The sequence below is a fragment of the Colletes latitarsis genome, chromosome 10 (assembly GCF_051014445.1).
Source record: "Colletes latitarsis isolate SP2378_abdomen chromosome 10, iyColLati1, whole genome shotgun sequence".
Lineage (NCBI taxonomy): Eukaryota > Metazoa > Arthropoda > Insecta > Hymenoptera > Colletidae > Colletes > Colletes latitarsis.
In genome coordinates, this window is record NC_135143.1 from 13,036,680 (window position 1) to 13,057,633 (window position 20,954).

The 20,954-nt window shown below is 45.6% G+C and overlaps 1 protein-coding gene across 1 annotated transcript; it reads left to right on the top strand.

The window, feature by feature from the left end:
• The first annotated feature begins 4,686 nt into the window (after window positions 1-4,686).
• LOC143346775 (uncharacterized) lies at window positions 4,687-20,585 on the top strand. Its single transcript, XM_076775239.1, has 6 exons — window positions 4,687-5,056; window positions 7,860-11,446; window positions 15,218-15,351; window positions 17,510-18,004; window positions 18,730-18,984; window positions 19,083-20,585. Exons 1-6 carry the CDS (start codon window positions 4,974-4,976, stop codon window positions 19,287-19,289), a joined length of 4,761 nt encoding a protein of 1,586 aa, XP_076631354.1. The 5' UTR covers window positions 4,687-4,973; the 3' UTR covers window positions 19,290-20,585.
• Window positions 20,586-20,954: the final 369 nt, after the last annotated feature.

The following is a 20,954-nucleotide window of genomic DNA, read 5'->3' on the forward strand; positions in this document are numbered from 1 at the left end:
GGTCGAAAAAGATGCGTCGAGGCGTTGGTACGAGTATGCCGCTGACCGACGGGCGTAAATTCTTCTTGCATTACGCGTCAATCTCCGCAGGAATTCGAGCGTTGCGCATTGGAAAATTGAAAAGGTAGCACCCACGATCGTTCGCGATCATTCGACGCGCTGTACGCGAGTATATTTGCAGCTCAAAGCCGATCGAAACGCGTACGACGATGAACAAACATTCGCTGGACGAGGTCGTAAAAAGTTTGGACGGATAGAGGATCTGTACGAATCGACGAGGAAGCGAATCCGGGGAAAATGATGTTCACCGGTGGCTCCCACGCGAAAAGACGGAACGCGGGCGGCGGCCCCGCAGCTGGCCGGAAGTCCTCCGTGGATCGCAGAAGCCCGCAGGCTCGCGTGGGCGCTGAAGGGTATACGTACAGGTGAGCTGCTCGGTACGTGAACGTTGCTCCATCAAGGAAATCCAACGTGACAAACGACATCGCGCTTCCATGTTTCACGCGTCCTTATGGATCTCTTTCCGGTTCTAAAATTTTGACAAAATTACTTGGATGTCGATGTAACGGAAATGGAAACAAGTTTGATTAGAGCAAAGTATCTAAAAGTTAACAGACATTCTGAAATTCCGATTTATTCGTAATTATTTTAGGACACGGATTCCCGTATTGAATCCAGCAGACCTGCCTCCTACGACATCCACGGGAAAGGCTTACGTTTACAAGACGAGAGTGCCTCGAAGGGATATCGCCGCGGCGTCTTTCTACGAAAATAACGTTGGCGGTCCAATTACTAAGAGAAGAGGCGCGGTAAAGCACAACAAAGTGCACGTTGTACGGGGCCACAGACTGGTCGCGAAGTTCTTCAGGCAACCGACCTTCTGCGCCTTCTGCAAGGATTTTCTCTGGTAACATTTAGCAGTAAAAAAAACTTTGCGACACTAGTTGATCAGTGTTTTGCGTATTAACACCTTAATTATACTAAGACATACACATTGCCTTTTTAACACTATCCCTTGTATATGGACTGAATAAACAATGTTAATATTCACAACCTTCGCCGTCATCTTTTATCCGTTTCTTCAGTCTTTGAGCGACCAACGTTCAGTAATTGTTCTTATAGTATCTTTTATTTTATTTTTTCTTCTTCTTGTTACCCTCTTGGGATCATGTTAATCCTTTTAATGTGAAAATAGAGAATTCATAAATAAACGATACGAGTCTTGTGCACGTGCACGTGCTCGTCGATCGAACTGATTGCAGGGATAGTCCGAAGCAATTTATACCCGATAAAGTGTAAATAGAGTTGATACAGAGATACATTGGTACGGTTGTAACGAACGGTCCTATAGGGAACTTGGTACAACAGGCTCCAATTGTGACGAATGGTCAAATTCGATTATCCGTAGCATTCCGTGACAACTGGAGTAGTTCAGCGTTACGCCTACCATGCAGGAAGCGATCCCCTGTATAAACACACGTTTATCAATAATTTACGTTCTAACGCGCAGTTGGCTGGTAACGAGAAAGCACCTCGATTTATCATAAAAGACCGACGTTCCGTCGGTTTGATACGCGCGTACGCCTAAAAATAGACATACATTATTCAAGTATCGGCCATTCCCCAGCAAACGTGTCCGTTGATTAATCTAAAGCGTGCTCTCTATCTGTCGCAGGGGCTTCGGGAAGCAGGGATACCAGTGCCAAGGTAAATATCGAACCTCTAACGGGGTTTTTCTACGTTACATTGCAAGTACACTGCGCGATTCACGTTTGTACGCCTCTATTGATATTCCATCTCGCGTTTCAGCCTGCCAAACGGCGGTGCACAAGAAGTGCCACGATAAATTGTTAACCAAGTGCCCGGAGAGCGGCAGGGAATCCGAGAACACGATCGTAAGTGTCTGACTGATCCTCGTGAGTCCACCGATGACAGTTCCATCCATCTACTAAAGATGAACCAACATTCCCACGCTTTGTTCGAAACGTCTCGCGAAGGTCTACCAAATTCTGCAAGGAAGTCGTCCTTCCCTTCGTTCCGTCAGAATTTGTTCGTGCAATGCTACTCATAAGTATTAGGTCATTCCATAAGCTCGTGTCCAATTTTGTCCTTAAAAATTTTGTGGAAAATACAAATCCGTTCTTGGTAACTTTCATCTATTTTTTAAAAAAAGTTATTATATTTACATTAAAATGTTGTTAAACGCTGTTCCCTGGTACATTGACTTTTTCGAATTGTTTACCCATTAAAAAGCATTGCACTCGACAATGTAAGCGATAATCAAACGAGGCAATGTGTTGCAATTGTTGTTTTTCAACATTTTTTATCGTATATAGCCCCGACGCTGTCACGATGAAACATCATTTTGTTTCTATTCAATAATTTCGGCATTATCAAACGCAATACTTTAATTACTTAGAATACGTTTCGGCCAAATGTCCTAATACTTATGAAAAATGGCATTTCTGTTACAAACGGTCGTGTACGTTTACACGCACGAATCGAGTACACTTTTTAATTACTACTAAAAGCGATTGGTCTAGTAAAATATAGTGCATAGCTATCTCTGATTCTAATTCTGTTGATACTTGTTCAATGGCAGTACTTGAGGGAGCGTTTCAAGGTAGATGTGCCTCACAGGTTTCGGCCTCACAGTTTCATGTCGCCCACATTTTGCGATCACTGCGGCTCATTGCTGTATGGACTGTTCCGACAAGGTTTGAGATGCGAAGGTAAGTAAACCATTCGATATTTACGCTAACAAATGTTCTGAATACCTTGATGCACCTTGAACGATAAATGCACTTTTTAGATTTCAGATGGAAGGACCTTATTCGAAGTCGACGAACGCCCCCTTCCCCTGTGGATTTAAATATTTACAAATCACAACTTTCAATTGTTTATGATTCAGTAGAAAAGTTCATAAAAATCATAAATGGCACCGCTAAGGGTGATCAGAACTTGTGATTATTTTGTAATGGTCCTAAGTATAGTGAAGTTTGCATTAGTAACTCTGTTAGTTTTCAAGTCGTTTAATTAATTACATAAGCATTCCATCCAAAACTTTAAGAATAGTATGAAAACTTGAGTATGAATATCAACCGATAAGAGAACCAAGTGTCCAATATTTTCAAAGTTTCATCAAAATCAAAGATAATCAAGAGCAACGACCATGTAGACCTACGAATCTGCAAATTTATGAGGATTGTGGGGTACATTTCGTCGAATTCGAATAAGGTCTCTAGTAAATTTCAAACCGAACGTCAGGAAAAGAAGTATATTGCAAGTTCATCGTCCAGATCGGAGATACTTTTGTTCGAAGATTTCCTCTGGTACCGTTCCTGAAAAGCCTTGATGCGTATTGGCTCGTCAAGATTCCTCCTACGTGTCAGACTCGGCTAAAATCAGCTATCCATTTCGCGCGTTATCGTGTATATTTTGTACGTAAATCGTCAATCCGTCTTGAAATAGAGTCGGCCATTTATTCGCTGGCTATTTCCAACATTCCTTGAACGAGCAACAATAGGCACCAGGGAAAGAACCGCTTGGCGCGAATCGCGACGTTCGTTGCAACGCGAAATAACGTGAGAAACGGTGGGCGCGTCGCGAAACGATTCGTCAGCCCGCGTCGACGCGTTGTTGTACATAAATTTGCGTTTTACACGATTCTACGAGACAACGACACGAAACTGCTTGGCATACGAGCTTGCATGATGCGTTCAAGCTTTTTCGAATGCATGCCCGTTGCATGGTCGCATGTTAACCGATGTTTCTCCAAACTTTTAGCACGTAAAAACGGCGGAGGAATTTCCCGCGAGTCTTCTGCGCCGATGGGTTTGAAAAACTATCGTGACAATAAAGCGGTAACGCTAATCGCGCTATAGTACACGAAAACGGTTTGCCAATGATCTTTCAAAATACCTCTAATGACCATCCCACTTCGCGTAAATAGAAACAAATCGCATCCCGCGCGTTCTTTCGCACGCAGATTTACGTAATCGGGGTCTGGTATCCATTTTCCTGAGCGTCTCGAACACAACGATGCACTGTCTCCGATTTGTTTGCGAATGATTTCGATATAAACGCAATTGCATCGTCACTGGTCGGTGTTTGGCGTGCTCCCCCTAAATTTTCCTAAATTTAATCGTGCATGCTCGTTTAATCGTTTATCATGCGGCGTGCATTTACTCGTATTCTTCTGATTTGTATCGACAAGATCTATCAAAGGATTTATAAGAGAGTACAGGCTCGACAAAATGAGTTTTGCGACAGATTAACAGCACTGTCCTATACGAATTTCGAAACATTCCGTTAACGAGTAACAAAAACACTTTTCTTAGATCTATTACGTTAGCGTCGGTTGAATGGGGCGTATTTTGTCCACCAGTGTAATTCTAATTCGAACGATTTTGCCATCCAACTAGAGCAACTATCGCGATGGTGGTCGTGGTAGTCGGACAGGCCCGACTTTTTCTAAATGCAACGAGGCGCTGTCCCAATTCGAACGGTTCGCTACAGGTGTTCACCTAAAACGGTGTCACAGCAGTTGCACCGAAAGTCGTCGGTTCGAAAGCTCCGCGTTTCTCTCGAATCTGTCGGTTACGTTGGATATTTTTGACCAAGATAGGTACCGAAACTCTGAGTCACGTAGATCCTACAACCCTACAAATATTCGTTCCGCAGAGACTGTACGGGTTATTAGAGTCCAGCTAGTATAGTTAGACGCTAGGAAGCCTCGTACACTAGACTGCTATTATTACACTGGGTCGCTGGCTTAGACTCAGTCGGTGTTGGCTCCCTGAACCGCGAGAACGTCTCCGCGAACACCTGAGAACGCGTTCGCCGGCGATCCGCGACGCGTTCAGTCGTCTCCGAGAACGGCGAATCGACTGTGCCATTGGTAACAGTGTCCCCTTGGTGTCCGCTGCTCGAGTTTCGATTCTTGGTACACGTGAATTCGCTGGATAGACACGATGCCGTACTACGGGGAGGGTCTGCCCTATTACTATGGGGGACCCTACGCGAACCACAGCTCCTTGATGACAAGCACTCCTAGGTAAGCCTCTCTTTTCGACAACCTTCTCGCTTTCCTTCTCCAGAAACAATTACCGCGTTTCTTGTTTCATCAGATTTTCCTGGAAAAAAATAGTCCTTCTAAACTGCTCAAAGATACCGACTACGTTACTATTTTCAAAAGAAACATGCCCTTCCTAATCTAGCCTGGACAACGGATCTTTCTTATCTGTCTTTAATCGACGGTTCTTCGACGATATTCTGATGGAAACCTTAGATTCTATAGCAGTCAAGGTTCGATAATGATTAAATATCCATTAGCGATTCTTTGATATGTTTGAATCTCTCCAGAAATGCGTTTTTTACTTCACCATCGGAATAGGTTTACTTGGAAAAAAAAATTCTGCTGAATTGTTTGTTCAAGGATACTGGAATACGTTACTGTTTTCAAAGAGAAAGTATCTTTTTAACCCAGTCTGGATGGACTCTAGATGGACTCTAGATTAGCCATTAACAATCTATCAGTAATCTATTTTGATATTTCCTCATCGAATCTTCGATATTCTTTCGTATTTTTTCTTGTATAGCGATATGGAGCACATTTTTTTTCTTATATAATTTTCTTTTTTATCTGTATACAATAATATTTTTACTGTACCGTTAGTAGAAGAATCTCCGTTTTCTTTTACCGTGAAATATACACATGTTACCTGGTCCAGAACACCCCTTTTATTTATACTTACGAGTCTGTTAAATTGTTCTGGTTTGTCTCTCGCAACGAAACAGAATGCCCGGTTGGATATTCAATCCAAAATTTGGAATTTTCTCTTTGCCAGATAATTTATTACCGTGTTATTTATGGAATCCTGTCTTTAATGTTTCAACGTAGATTCTATTCTTGCTTCAAAATACTGTCTAGTACCGCATTCTCGATCGTTCGATTTTCCATTAACCCAATTGCATCATAGACGTCGGATTATCCAGAACGGGATCTCAACCATATTATATACCAATGTTCCTTCTGCAGATTCGATAGAACGATCACGGTGGAGACTTTTGCCTACCCCTGATACTATTTGACCAGCGGTATCTTTAAATCCATTCAAGCGTTCCCCGATGGACGTCCGCGGTTCAATTTTATCTTCGTCCATCAGAGCCTCTATTTCCGTCCCTTTGTCCACGCTGCACGCGTCGAAACAATGTTCCAAGAGCACGATGTTCCTTTATCCTCTTTCTTTTCCATTGTTTCGGGTAAAGCGAAAGCTCCTCGGTCTTATCTTTGCGACGAACCCGCGAAACGAAAATAGAAACGCCGGTTACCAAGTTCCCGTCGATCGTCGGGGAAGAAATACCATCGCGCGAGAATTCTACGCAATTTCGGGGGGGAGGGAAGAAATTAGCGACCAGGTTTTCCCGCAATTAGAACACGGACGTCGGACTTACGGAAGACCCGCGTACGTTATTCGGGATCTTGGCAAGTCGCGAATATGACATACGATCCGTCAAAGCGGCTAACTCATTAGTAAAATGTAACGACCGTCGATTAATTCTTCGGCAAACCGCTAGATAAATCAAAGAGATTACAAGAGACGACGGAACCGTCGAGAATATATCTCCGTAAAAATAGCAACGCGGGCTCTGGACGCGCTGCAATTTCCACGCGATAGTGCTCTCCCGTTCCTACGTCGGCCGCATTGCCAAAAAATATTCGACGAGACTTTGCGAATTACGATGCAATCAGTGTTGGGCAAATTTCGTTCGCGAACGACCAACAGAAATATTAGATTCGCCCGCTGGCTAGCTTGTCTTTTCTTTCGTAATAATGGTATGTCGGACGTGTTTGCTAGTAAAATCAGAATTTCGTTTCGAGTGGAATATTCTTGAATTTACGAGGACCTCGAGGCACGCTTTCTGGACGTTTCTCATCTTTCCTGCGGCTTTAGTTATCAGATGAGATTGGTTAGAGAGGGGCAATATATCTTTGCAATCTTCGATCCACCGTTGATGTCGACCACGAGCAACACGTGTGCCCGTTCGCCACTTGTTTGTCATCGCAGATATACCGTCGATTCATGAATCGAAGCCTGTCAATCATTCGTGACCATGGCCGAGCCAAATCGAGAGTCATCGAGTTCAGCGACGCGTGTAACAAGTGTTTCTTCCATTCTGCAACCTAATGGGCCGTGAAAACAACCGTCTGGTATTGATACGACGCGATGGAAGAACTTATCATCGACAGTACAAGTCATCGCGTGTCATCGACCAGTTGCATAACTGGTTAACGCGTTCCTAACCACCTTTCAGTTCGAAAACGCCACGGACCACCTCTACAGTCGTATTCCATTTAATCTCGTCGAACGTGTCTTCGCTATTTTGTTGTTAAGTCCTGTCGCTTACATATTGCTTCAGAGAACATATTTATGGGAACTAGTTTGTCGAGTAATACCAACAGTATGGAGAATAGAACGCCTGAAAGATCGAGATTAATACTTTAACATCCCTTTTCAGAAGTTTAAAAATAAATTTGGTACTTGAGAACCTGTCCAGTATCTTCAAAAAGTACTCTCGTACTCGCCACTAGAAGGACCGTTCCTCTCGCAAGCGCTCGACCTTTCCTTTCCACAGGACCTTACGTCCGTTTCACGTAGAACCACCATGATGTTCCTTAACTTGAGATTTCGGAGTCTGAGTCGTCCGATCGTTCTACTCCTAATAATTAGCACGATTCATTATAACTCTTTGAGCGGTATAACTATTAAAGTGTTAGGTTTAGGGCATAAGTATCGCAAGCGTGTACAATGTTTCGTTTGGTAGCCGTAGTAATGAACTTTGGATCGTTCGCGTAGAGTATTTCACACGACGCTGTCGCGGTTTTCCCCGCATCTGTCGACGATCTCCGAGTCGCCGTTGAGCACGTTGCGACGCTACTCGCCGGTGTCGGTCCCGGCGCGACCTAGACGCGTAATCGACACCGCGGACATCGACGTCTCGACGCCGAGGATCCTGTCGGGCGACGGGAATCACCAGAGGAACCGTCTGCGTCGCGATCGACCGACCATCAAGATCAGGTCTCAGGCTCTGAAGGACAATCCGGCTCTGCGCGAGCACAACGAGCGACACGAGAAATCCGTGGGCGAGCTGCTGGTGGAGAAGTTTCTGATCAAGGACAAGAAGCTCGACGAGGCGGAAACGCGTCTTTTCCACCAGGTAAACTTGGAGAAGGAGGACGATGAGCAGGAGGAACTGCAACAGGCGCAGAAGAAGATCACCAGACGGTTCACGCGACGAAGATCGTCCGCGGACATCCAACTGGACCCGGAGCAGCTGGAAAGGGAGGTGGCGTACGCCCAGGTGCAGGCGAAAGTGCTGGACACTCTGGTGGCCGAGGAACAGGCGGAGATCGAGAACGAGGTCCGTCGAGGGACGCTGATTAAGAAGGGAGCCATAGGGGGGACCAGGAACGCCGCTGGGTTTTTTAGAACCGACGGGGAGTCTGTTTCCCAAGGGGAGGAGGAGGCCACCGCTCACAAGATGAGGAAGAGTCTGAAGAAGGTGAAGAAAAAGAAGAGACCCACCGAGAAACCGTCGCCGCCCGACGACGACGAGAACGAGAGGGAGCGCAGGTCCAGCACCTCCTCCAGCGACGTATCTATCGACCTGAAGAAGGACGAGAAGGCGGACAGGAAACACTCGAAGCCACAGATGTACAAGATAGAGGCGAGCAACAGCGTCGGAGACTTCTCCACCGTTTGGATCGGCAGCGGGACGAATCGCCAAAGCATCGAGCAGTTTCGCGAGAGCGTCAAGATCCCCGTGCCTAGGAAGCTCGGTTTCCGCAAGATCGAGAGGGACAGCGTCGAGGAGGAGTCTGAGATGGAGGTTGTACTGCCTGTCAAGAGGCCCTACGTCAAGGACACCTCGAGGAATAGCGTGCATTTCACGGTCAGGACGCCCCCGGAGACCGCCAAGACCGATCCGATGAAGAAGCTGCAGACCGTCGCGAACGGAGTCGTTCCTCGAAAGATGGAAAACGTGGACTTAATATCAGAGAAGCCCGAAGATGACACGCAGAAGGCGTCGGAGAAATCCAAGAAAGAAGACATCAAGGAAAAAGCTTCCGAAATTGCGAACGCGAATAAGACTGTTTCGAAGTATTCGAAAACTCAGGCTGCTGAAACCCCCAAGTCTGATAAGAAGGAATCGATCGACGAAGAGGTTCCAGACTCGCCGAAGAAAGAAAAGACTCAGAGGAGGCTAGAGCTCACGGTGCCCAAGAAGCTCGGAGTTTGGGGTCGTGCGGAGCCCCGTAAGAAGGAGACGATCGACGAAGAGGCTCCGGACTCGCCGAAGGCTGGCAAGATCGTTTCGAAATATCCGAAAGTTCCGGCCGCTCGAGGCAAGAACGAACCGATCGATGAGGAGTCATCGAAGAAAGAAGAGGCGCAAAGGAGGCCAGAGCCCTCGACAGCCAAAAAGCTCGGCGTTTGGGGCCGCGAGGAGCCCCTGGCGCGGAAGACCGAAGCGTCGAGCGCGACGGTAGCTGTTGACCCGCTCGCTCGCGAGACCAGCGCCAGCGTAGCGCTTCCATCGGTCGCGGACGGGCTGCCAAAACCGTCTAAAATTAATACGGATGAAAATAATGCCGTAGAAGCGCCAAAGCTATCGTTACGCGACACAGAGTACCTGGCAAACACAACGAAAATCGAGCGTGACGAGGACGTCGGTGGTCCGTTGCCGGGAAAGAAGGCGAACAAAGCCGTGACCTTGGTGAACGCTTCCTCGTCGAAGGATGGATACCCGTCCGAGGAAGCCGCGAAAGGTGAACGCCGACCGGAGAGTAACGTTTCTGGTAATGTGACGTCGCCGACGAAGCTCGCGGCGCAGACGACCTTGTCGAAAGTTTCCAAGAGCGACGCGCGGAAGACGAACGACACGGAAGCGACGACCACCGCCGGGAACGTCGAGAAAAAGCTCAAGGTCAGGAAGACCGAGACCAACAAAGCGGAGGAGAAGATCGAAACGAAGGTACCCTGGAGAAATAAAGCGTCCAAGTCGAACGCGGTCGCCGATGGTGGCGTCCATCTTGACAGAAGCATCAGCGTGGATTCTCGGGAGAATAAAGCGTCGGTTCAGAAGACTTTCAAGCAGTCCGTCTCCGCGGACGAGACGTCGACGAGCAGAATGCCCCTGGACAAGTCGACAAAGTCGTTCGAAAGTATCAACGGGGAAAGCGGTACGTTGTCTAAGAGCACGTCGACGGAGTCCATAGACTTCTGGAGCGAGATCAGGGGTCCGGAGAGCCCGAGCGTGACGAAGACGGCGAAAGGATTCAACGACGCTGGACGGTCGGTCGAGGACCCCGGTGGAAAAGAAGTGGAGAAGAAAAAACAGACCGATGCTAAAATAAGCGTCGCGGCGCTCGGGCTCGAGCTCGGTAACATCCCCGAGGAGGAGCGGAGGGCCGAGGAGGAGTCGTCGGCGTCCAAGGTGACACTCGAGATCGAGACGGACGTGGCGGTGTCGAAGAAAGGGCCGAAAAGGAAGAAGAACTTGTCGATAGCCATCGGCGAGGCACAAAACGACGCGTACTCGACGATCAAGAAAGCTCCCTTGAAGCGCGAGGATTCGGTGCCCAGCACTCCCGACACCGCAGTGTTCGTCTCCGAAGTCTCGACGCCCGTGTTCGACGTCTCCGTGCCGATCATAAACATCGTCACGGCGACGACGCCCGTCAGAACGGACACCCAAGCACCGGAGGACGAAGAGGACCCTAAAACACCGACGAACGAATGGTCGGAAGCTGCCTTGTCCAAGCTGTCCAAGTGGAGCAACCAGAACGACCTGTCCAACGTCGAGGAACCGGACAAGGACGTCACTCCTGTCCCTTCTCAGGACGTCACTCCTGTCCCCTCCCAGGACGTTACCGCGACCTGCACCCCGGAAGGCAGTCCCGAGTCGTCGAAGAAGAAAAAAGTGGTCAGGAAGAAAAAGTCCTCGACGACCAAGAAGGGTTCCAGTGGAAAGGAGGCTGGAAAGGAGTCGAAGGAGTCGAAGAAGAGCTCAACCAAGTCTGCGCAGGATAGCCTGAAGCCTCCAGAGCCGAAGATCTTGTCGAAAACAAGCCCCAAGAGCACGCCCACACAGAGACCGATAGATCTCATAAGGATGTTCTATACGACGCCCACGGCGCTGCTAACCGCGACTCCCAGAGACCTGTCCAAGGTTCGCCGAGCCAAAATCAAGAGACGGAAGCATCACTCGAGGACGCCGTCGGTGAGCAGCGACAGTACCGGAAGCACCACCAGCACCGCCACCACGGAGAGCACAGACGGTAGTCGTTCCACCTGCACAGAGCTGGACGACGACCCTGACAAGAGGATGAACTCCACCAGGAGCAACGACTCCGGCTTCGACGGCTCGCCGAGGATATCGAGTACTTTGTCACGACAATATTTTTGGAATGCTTGCGTAACCTCCGCGGCTGATTTGCGCGTTTTATCTCGTCTCCGACATTTTGTTTACTCCCTGACCATTTTACTTTGGCTTCTCTGTGCGCGGACGACGCCGGTACCTGCGGAGAAGAGAATGCGTCGGTTTCAATGTCTTTCTCGAAAGGTTTTGCAACCGACATTTTTGGAAAAATGGACCTTCGTTCCTAACGTTCGAAGCGCGTTTTATCCATGGAGCCTGACAGTTTGGATTTTCGTTGGACTTTCGTGAACTAAAAAACGACCGCTAATATCCTTTGAGCCTTGTTTTCTTTGGTTGTACCTGCATGGACGCACGTCGTCGTTGTTTCCCGCCTGGCTGTGCATGTCCGACATTTTTATTGGCCTAGCACGCGCCCAAGTTTCGTATATTTGTCTTCGCGCCGAAACTGCGCTGCAATTCGCGAATATAGCCGGCTCGTGTAGCATCACGCGTTAAAAATATTCGTAGACGACTAAACGAGATTGATCGCTGGTCGATCTACCCCGACGTTTCGACAAACGAAAACAAAAAATTCTCGTTGGACACCGGCCAACGAAATCGTAATCCCGGCGTCAGGACATTCGCATTTCGAGTCTTCTCGCGAAGTAGACGTCTCAAGGACCGTCAAAGTAATCATACCGCGAACAGGTTCCCTGAAAAAATAAGAATAAATTAGAGGCGGCCTTGCTCCGAGAAACGAACGATTCTAATCATCTAATATTTTATGACAAGGAAAAGATTGGTACCAGAGGATCGAACCGATCGAAGTTTATCGTGGGTGCCTGATCGGTTAAAACTGGATGGCGCTTTTGTATTTGAACATCAGGATCTTAGATCCTGCCGTGTTTCACTCGCAGACGCGGAACCAGTGATTGGATGTGAGATAAGGTCGTTGCCACAGTGTCAACGACACTGTCCACCATCTTGTTCACATCAAAAGATGCAACCACTTGTAACTTTTTCGTCCCTCTGCATGCTCGTGTTCCGAGGAACCAGTTCTTGAACAATTTCCTCTGAAACGTTGGTCGAATCGCGATCAATCTAGAAATGGTGAATTGTTTGTTCGCGTATCGTACTTAGATACCGATCCACGTGGTTACGAACGACGTGCTCCTATTTATAAAACGTGACGCGGTTTCATAACAATATTCAAGGCTTCATAATGCAGTCGCGGATGGTTGATGGTGCAAACAAGAGTTTTGAGATAAATTTAGCTGGTGTCAGTAGAAAAATAAACGCGAAGACGGACCGTTCCGACGGCAGATCACTGGTTTCAGCGGAACCGAGTCGAACAAAAGGGCGCCCGGAGAACCATAGTACGCCAGAACCTCGATTATCCTTGGTAGCGAGCGTAAAACTGCCACGTATGAAAGAAAAAGTAAGACGGAAATACTAAAAAATATGTTTGTTTCATCGTATTCTCGTATTTTACTGTTTCCTTTGCCACGCAGACGTACGATATTACAAAGTTATTTATGTAAATATTTTTTTCAAACTTTCTGGTATTATTTCATTTTTGTTCTGTCTCGCGATACATTCCTTTTTTTTTTATTGTACGAGTTAAACAACGATAAACGTATCAGACGTAAAAACGCAAGATGAAAATATTAAAAAATGTGTTTGTTTGATAATTTTCTCGTGTCTTATTATTTCCTTTGGTACTCAAACGTTTAAGGTGGCAACGGACGGTCGAAAACATTGCTTACACCGGATAATCGAGGATCTACCAAATAGCGTCGTTATTTAAAAAGCTGTAAAAGGTAATGGTTGCCGGTTCAAGGTGCACCAAACGCAACGAACCGAAGCAGAAGAAAAATTTATCGATCATCTTTGGCGAACTTTTAAACAGATTGCGACATGGCCTGCCACAAGAAGTGCGAAAAGCTCACTGGGAACCTTTGCGGGTTGAACCAAAAGCTCGTGGCGGAAGCGTTGCAGGCTCTAAAAAGGGGTGAGTCGATGTTCAAAGTCCGTTGTCGTTGGACGTTGGAGAAATGAATCAAAGTTCAAGTCGAGGATCTAATTATAAACGAGTTTCGAATCGTGGATCTAAAATTCTCGCGAATAACGCGGAAGATTATCTTGCCATTTCTCGCGAACGTACGAGTATTCGGGGAATTTTACTCTACGCGTCGCGGCAGCTTTTCATTTTGAATTTACGACGCGAAATTCCCAGCTTCTCTACGCTCTTTGTTAGACTACGTAAATAAAACGGCGTTGCAACACCCGATTTTTAGCAATAAATTTTCATTACGTTCGGTGAAAATTATTTGTTTCTTTTAATCTTACGAATAGACGATACTTCTGTGTTTCTGAAACTTTATATTAACGTGTAACAAATAAAAATGTTATACATTATCGTTGTTAAATAATATAAATTAAATTTGATTTTAGTATTTCTGGAGATGATCGTCAAATTTGCACAAATACATTTCCTACGATATTTCGCTTTATGAATAACGACAATAATCGGTAAAAGAATTGTTGGAATTGGAAAGTTGGAAAGCACAGTATAGTGCGTTTGTTTTGAACCTGATCGGTTTGGCTATGCAATGAGACTTGGCTGGCCCGTGGAGTGCATTCATCTATGACTCCGTCAGCGTTCCACGTGGCAATCATAAACCCATTCGCGGGCCAATAAATAATTTTCGCGACCGATGTTTGATATCGCGATCCCGCCGAAAATGAAATTGCATCAACGTTAAATCGGTACCGTCGGTTTCTCGCGCGCTGCAACGATCCTACGTGTCCCCTAATCTATCAATTATGTCGGGCTCCTCGAGTCCTGCGTACGTCATCGGACGGTCAGCTCTATTTTCGAAAAATGTCAGCCGGCCAAAATCGCGCGTTCGGTGCTGCTTTTCGCCCGCCAGACGCGAATCGACAATTAATGCGCTTATTAATCGAGATTTGACGAGAGACAGAGTATCCTAACATATTCTGGCTCGAGAAGATCCTAAAAGAGGGTCCAAAATATGGCTACATACACGACGCACGAAAAATCTATATTAATCGTTACCTGATCTTCTTTTATCACTAATTCAAAGTTGGTGCTGTTTAAAAACTAATATGATTAGCTAATCTTGCGAATACTATTAATCCGAATACAGTGTTTGCGATAAGGATACCTAAAAAAAACAAAAAATCTTTATTAACGAATCATTCCTGTTTGAACGAAGCGATCTCGATATTAGGATCGGATTTTGTAGGTGAGAATAATTCCTTCAGTCCTGTTTTTCCTATGAATGGCTTCTTTGTACTCAGCTAACGAACAGAAAATCTCCTACATGTTATATGGATACATACCTCATCCATTAAAAGTCCAAGATTGATACCTGCAAAACGCATGGAAAATTTGTATTAATGGTCAAGATTCCTCCTTAATGACTAATTTATATAATATTGTAGTTCCGAGTATCTAAAGATTACCATTTATTATAATATCTCAAGAATCTTCAGAGGTTTCAAATCGATGAAGACTCAAAATTAAACAGACACTACAACTGCATTATTAATCTTCTATATCTTTTGACCTGATAATCGTTGATTTGAACTCCCATCCAGCAAACTATCGCAAAGATTAATGCTTGACCACCGGTGATTTATTGAAATTCCAAACGTATTGAAAGGTTTGATTGGTGTACGTTTGATCGAACAACAAAACGAGATGCATGCAAATGATCTGGTTGAACCGGTCGGTCGATTAACGGTCGATTTTATCTGAAATTCGCAGCGCCGTCGCAATCGTCGGACACCCAGAGGAATTCAGACTCGTCGGACCACTTCCCCAGCGGTCGTATCACGCCGCCAGCTACGAACCTGCCAAGATTCAAGAAGTACGCAGTCACGGACTTCAATTTTCTCAAAGTGAGTCGATGACGGAACAACGTTGGTCATTGTAACGAGAGCGGCTCGTTAAGGTGTTTACCTAGACACGCGTAACGCGTTAAATTCCTGCCAAAGCTTCCTCGTTCGAAATTTCTCTGACCGAACGCCGCGAAATTATCCGAGAACTCGAATAGCTTTCGCTCTACAGTATATTTACACTATATGTGAGGAGAAAACAATGTTTGCTCCATGAAAATTTATCGTTAACAGTTTCCAAGATACGTAGAAGTACCCGGAAACAGGTTCGTGGATCCAATACGTCCGGAGATCAAACGCCTAACGACTGGACTTTTATTTTCGTTCTGCGTGCCCGATCTCCAAAAATATAGTCAACTATTCGACATTGTTTTCTTATATATTAATATGCAAAGAGAAAATCTAAATTTGTGCTCTTTGAATCGGGCTAGCTCCTTGACCCTAATCTCACCGGGTGGCGTACGAAGTTTGAGTAACAGTAATCTCATTTTGTTTTACTCAAGTTATAAAATATTTTGATTTAGCTGGACCACGCCATAGCTGGTTTATTTTTTGTCGATTAGTGGACAGTTTGTTTGGATTTTCTTCGCGTTTGATCGTCAGGAAGGCAAAGAAGTGGAGTAGTCGTGAGTATCGACGAAAAGCTCGGCTCCTCTCATGAGCCTTCGCTCTATTCGCGAGCGGCTCGTTTAACTACCTGTAAATATAGTATCTGAAAATTTATGAGCCGCCGCACGGAACGCGTTGGCTCGGTCCTCGGGCCTCGACGAAAGCTAATACGGATCACGTGTATTTACATCACGTGAACTCGGCTGATTCACGAGGAGTTCTCGCGAAATCATCCGGTACGACCATTTCGCGTAGACGTTCAATTTTCAAGTTTACAATCGAACCGTAGCCCGGTGGGTCGGTATTCGTTTGATGGCCGGCTAAAATGATCGAATTTTTTTTTACGAAATTTAGTCAGGAGACGCAATTTAAAGTTGACAAAAATTAATATGGAGAAACTAGAGATGTTGCATTGGTTATTCGTGCGTTTTATAAACTCGAATCAAACGACTGGCGAGAAACGAGTACGGAGCAAACCGAGCGTTTAGCTCGACGAGAAAAAGAACGATGTCGGAGGCGGTCGTCTAGGCGGACGCCGTGGAAAGTTTGAAATCAGGGAAGATGCAGCTGTACGATGCTTTTTGCCAACTAGCGAGTTTATTCGCGAGATAGTTTAAAACAGACTCGATTTTGTAGCAGGCCACCACTCAAATAGACCACCCGAATTAGCACCACGCAACGCATTATTTTTAACAGCCGGAGGTACTCTCACGTGCGGCATTCTCGCTTTAGACGCTTGAACTTTCTACCGTGTACCCTTCCAGACCTCCATTTTCCCTCGGTTATACAGAACATCGGGCAACTGGTCGCTTCCGAGTATCGTCGCCCAATCCGAGCAGCAATCCATTGAAATCCAGACTGAAAAAATATTTTCTTTAATTTATTTTTGTACGAAACGAGTCTAAATTAGCTTTCAATCCTATAGAACGTCGACTTTCCCTTGGCGATTGATATAAATTGCCCGGTCAAGGGCCAAAACCGATTTCGAATACTTGTACAAAAATCTAAAATTTGAAAGAAGCCAAACGTTTTAGCTAAGCTTAAGTTTATGGCACCTTGGTAATAATTTCATCTAGACTAGACTTTCAAGGATCAGTACCGAGTTACAGAAGTTTACAACACGAAGATACTTCATTTTTCTTGTCCACGTCAGAAACTAGGTTTCAGTGTTTCAAATCTTCGGCTTTCTTCTGGCAACGAGCCCATTTGGACTCGATTTTCAAGGATCATGACAGTTTTAAACAGTCTCCCACAAGACTAAAATATGAAGAAAGTTAATTCTTCTCGTCCAAGTTTAGATTGTTAAGTCTACGTTAAGTTCTAGACCTTCAGACCCCACTACGACTCCACTTTTAAGGTCTATGAAAGGAATTGATATCTTCATCAACTAGTCTAGCTCTAACTTAGCTTTCTGCCCTTTTCCAGATCTGACTTCCCTAAATAAAGCATCCTAGTCTCGTTCGACCAAGTATTAAGTCACTGATCTCGAACGACAGACTTTCAGAGTTCCTCAACAAATGGAGAAATTTAATTTCCAATGAAACTTGTTCAGGTTCTAGGCAAAGGCAGTTTCGGCAAGGTGTTGCTGGCCGAATTACGGGGCACGGAATGCGTCTACGCGGTGAAGTGTCTGAAAAAAGACGTGGTGCTCGAAGACGACGACGTGGAGTGCACCCTGATCGAGAGGAAGGTCCTGACCCTGGCTACGAGGCATCCGTACCTTTGCCATCTATTCTGCACCTTCCAAACCGACTCTCACCTGTTCTTTGTGATGGAGTATCTGAACGGGGGCGACTTGATGTTCCACATTCAGAAGTCCGGCCGTTTCTCGGAAACGCGGGCTCGTTTCTACGCGGCCGAGATCTGGTCTGGACTGAACTTCCTGCACAAAAAAGGCATCGTCTACAGGGATCTGAAGCTGGATAACGTGCTACTGGATTTCGAGGGTCACATCAGGATCGCGGATTTCGGCATGTGCAAGCTTCAGATCTTCCTCGACAGGACGGCCGACACATTCTGCGGCACGCCCGACTACATGGCTCCCGAGGTAAGGATTTGTGTCCTCGTTTCTTTGCCTCAGCAATTATTACATAGTTCAACATGTTTTAACCCTTAAGTGAACTCTCAATCTCAACTGAATTATTTTACTTGATGTTAAAAATGATGACTAATGGAGGGTTATACAGGGTGTTCGGCCACCCTTGGGAAAAATTTTAACGGAAGATTCTAGAGACCAAAATAAGACAAAAATCAAGAATATTAATTTCTTGAATATCAAGTTATTAAAAAAGTGAATTAAACAATTTCAAATCATTCTGGAAAAATTAGTTTCGGTTGTGGGAGTCAATTACAATCATTTTTGGTGAATAGACATGCCCCCGAAATCCTACGTACTTTCGAGAAAAAAATTCTTTACCGAAAATATACTGTATAGCCAGCGTCCCCAATAATTCACTTAAGGGTTAAACGAATCTTCTGACACGGTTGGGGAAAATGTAATTTGATTACAAGACTTCTGACGTTCGTTTCCTTACTATGTCTTAGGCAAGACTGGATCAACCAGTAAAATAAGCCCTTGCTTAAGGCACCATAGAGTTTTCCCAGTGCCTCCTGCCAAGGCTTACAAAAATTGGAGATATTACTATGATACTATTGATATTATTATAATATGAAGAAATTTACGTTTCGTTCCGTTTCACCACCTTTCTCCATCTTCCTGGAAATCTCGTAATGATCAGACTGAGTCAGTCGACGTTCGTTTCCGCATTGCAGATCATAAAGGGACTGAAATACAACCAGGCCGTGGACTGGTGGTCGTACGGCGTGTTGTTGTACGAAATGCTGACGGGACAGTCGCCGTTCTCCGGCTGCGACGAGGACGAGCTATTTTGGAGTATATGTAACGAAAGACCGTTCATACCGCGGTACCTGAGCCAAGAAGCCACGGACATGGTTGTCTGCCTTTTGGAAAAGGACTCCGGGAAGAGACTGCCCGGTCACGAGATCGCGTTGCACGCCTTCTTTCAGGTACAATCTATTATCCGATAATTTTAATTAGATTGCTAACTAGATTCACAGGGAGGCTGTTAACGTGTTAAAACCTTTAAAAATGTTCGATTTCGCAGTCGTTGCCGTGGGACCGGTTAGAGAGGAGGCAGCTGGAGGCGCCGTTCAAGCCAGCCTTGGAGCACACCCTGGACACAAAATACTTCGACACGGCGTTCACCGCGGAGAGACCGCGTCTGACGCCGGTGCCCGACCAGATCCTCACCTCGATGGACCAGGGCGTCTTTCGTGGATTCTCCTACACGAATCCGAACGCAACAGACTGAACGTGCTTCGTGGGACATCGAACAGTCCAACCGTACAGTTTCACCGCGTTGACGGCGCTCAACGTCGTGTTCTCTCCCGCGATGCCCAACTGTGGCACCGACGACCCCCTCGAAAGCTGAACCGGACCTTGTTCCCTTCGCCTGGAACGAAACGGGGAAACGATTACTCCTGTTTCCGGGGAGACCAACCGAACGTTTCTAATCGCAAGGGCGGAGGTTTATCCGTGCAATCGCGAATCTCCCGACCCGGTGGATCGACCGAGAGCTCCGCGAGCAACGACGCCGAGAGAAGAAGAAACTATAAACTGTGCCAATGTTCCTGAACCGCTTGTACTCGCGAGGAGTCAGGCCACAGCGATGATATTTTACTAGGTTTTTATAACGTAGAGGCTGCGTTCCGTCGATAGAGCAGTTAGACTAGTCTTCAGTGGAATATTAGAAAGGGGTTCCCGGTACTTTGGGGCCACTGCTGGCTCGTCGAACCGTCAAGGCTACGCCGTGTACAGTAAAACCTCGATAGATGCTTATGTCGATAGTAAGAGAACATTTGGAACGAAAGCTGATCGTGAAAGATCGACGATCACGCGATAGACGATTTAAATACGTTGCGATCGTCGCTAGTTAATTTCATACGACGTTGTTCACCTTTGTACATTGGCTTCCTTTGATGTGGACATTAATACTGTCGATAAAACACCTACTTAGCTGTTTACTAGGGACCCAAAAAGACAAGAGTCGCGACTTGCTCGATGAAACATTATAGAGAATTAAAATCTAATCAAAGTCTATTGCCGCAAAGCAGACGTTGAAGCTGGTTAAGGAGCGAGGCAAAAACTATTTTAAAAATAAATATATCGCGAATGAAATTTACCCAAACCTGTACAGGAATAATAGACCTGCAAAAAGAAAGGAACTATGTAAATTATAGCAGAGTGAAACTCTAATAAACGAGACAGTAATTAATAATAAGAGTACTTACATTAAAAAACCTAACGACGATTTGAATGCATTTAAATCGTTTTTCATGTAACGTAAGTTGTTATTCCAATCGTTATTAATCACGTTAGAGTTCGTAATGGGGACTTATCGTACAAATTAGGCAGGAATTTTCAGCCTCGATTTCTCAAGACTATCGCGGTTCTACTGTACCTACTTTTTTAACTGAACCTTCGCTGCGAAAAGTACTGTTTGTTCCCCATTATACTTTCTTTTTTAAACCCTCGTTCGATAAGACGTGGAACGAAAATTCTAGCGCTGGGTGACAATGATGTTTTAAATAAAACAATGAACAACGCATCACGGAATTTAACAGTTATTGGTAACCGAAATTTACCGGTGATCTTCGGATAATACGAACAAATTTTTTTGTTCAACAAATCGATTGTTTCTAAATTTCCGAATAACTGAAACGCAAAAAATTCGATTTTGTTTCATTTATCCGAAAATTACTGTACCCGACTATGGCGTGTCTTGCAGCGTACAGCGAACCGATTGTGGTACCGGAAGTCGTTCGAGACACGCAGAGAAAACGCTCGAGCGTGGAAATTTCAAAGACGCGTAATTACTCGCGTTTATTCTAAACGCTTTGGGGCCACGTTACCGCGGTCGAGTTATTAATACTCGAAGTGGCTCATTATTTTTACCAGGACAGTTACCGTCTCGAGT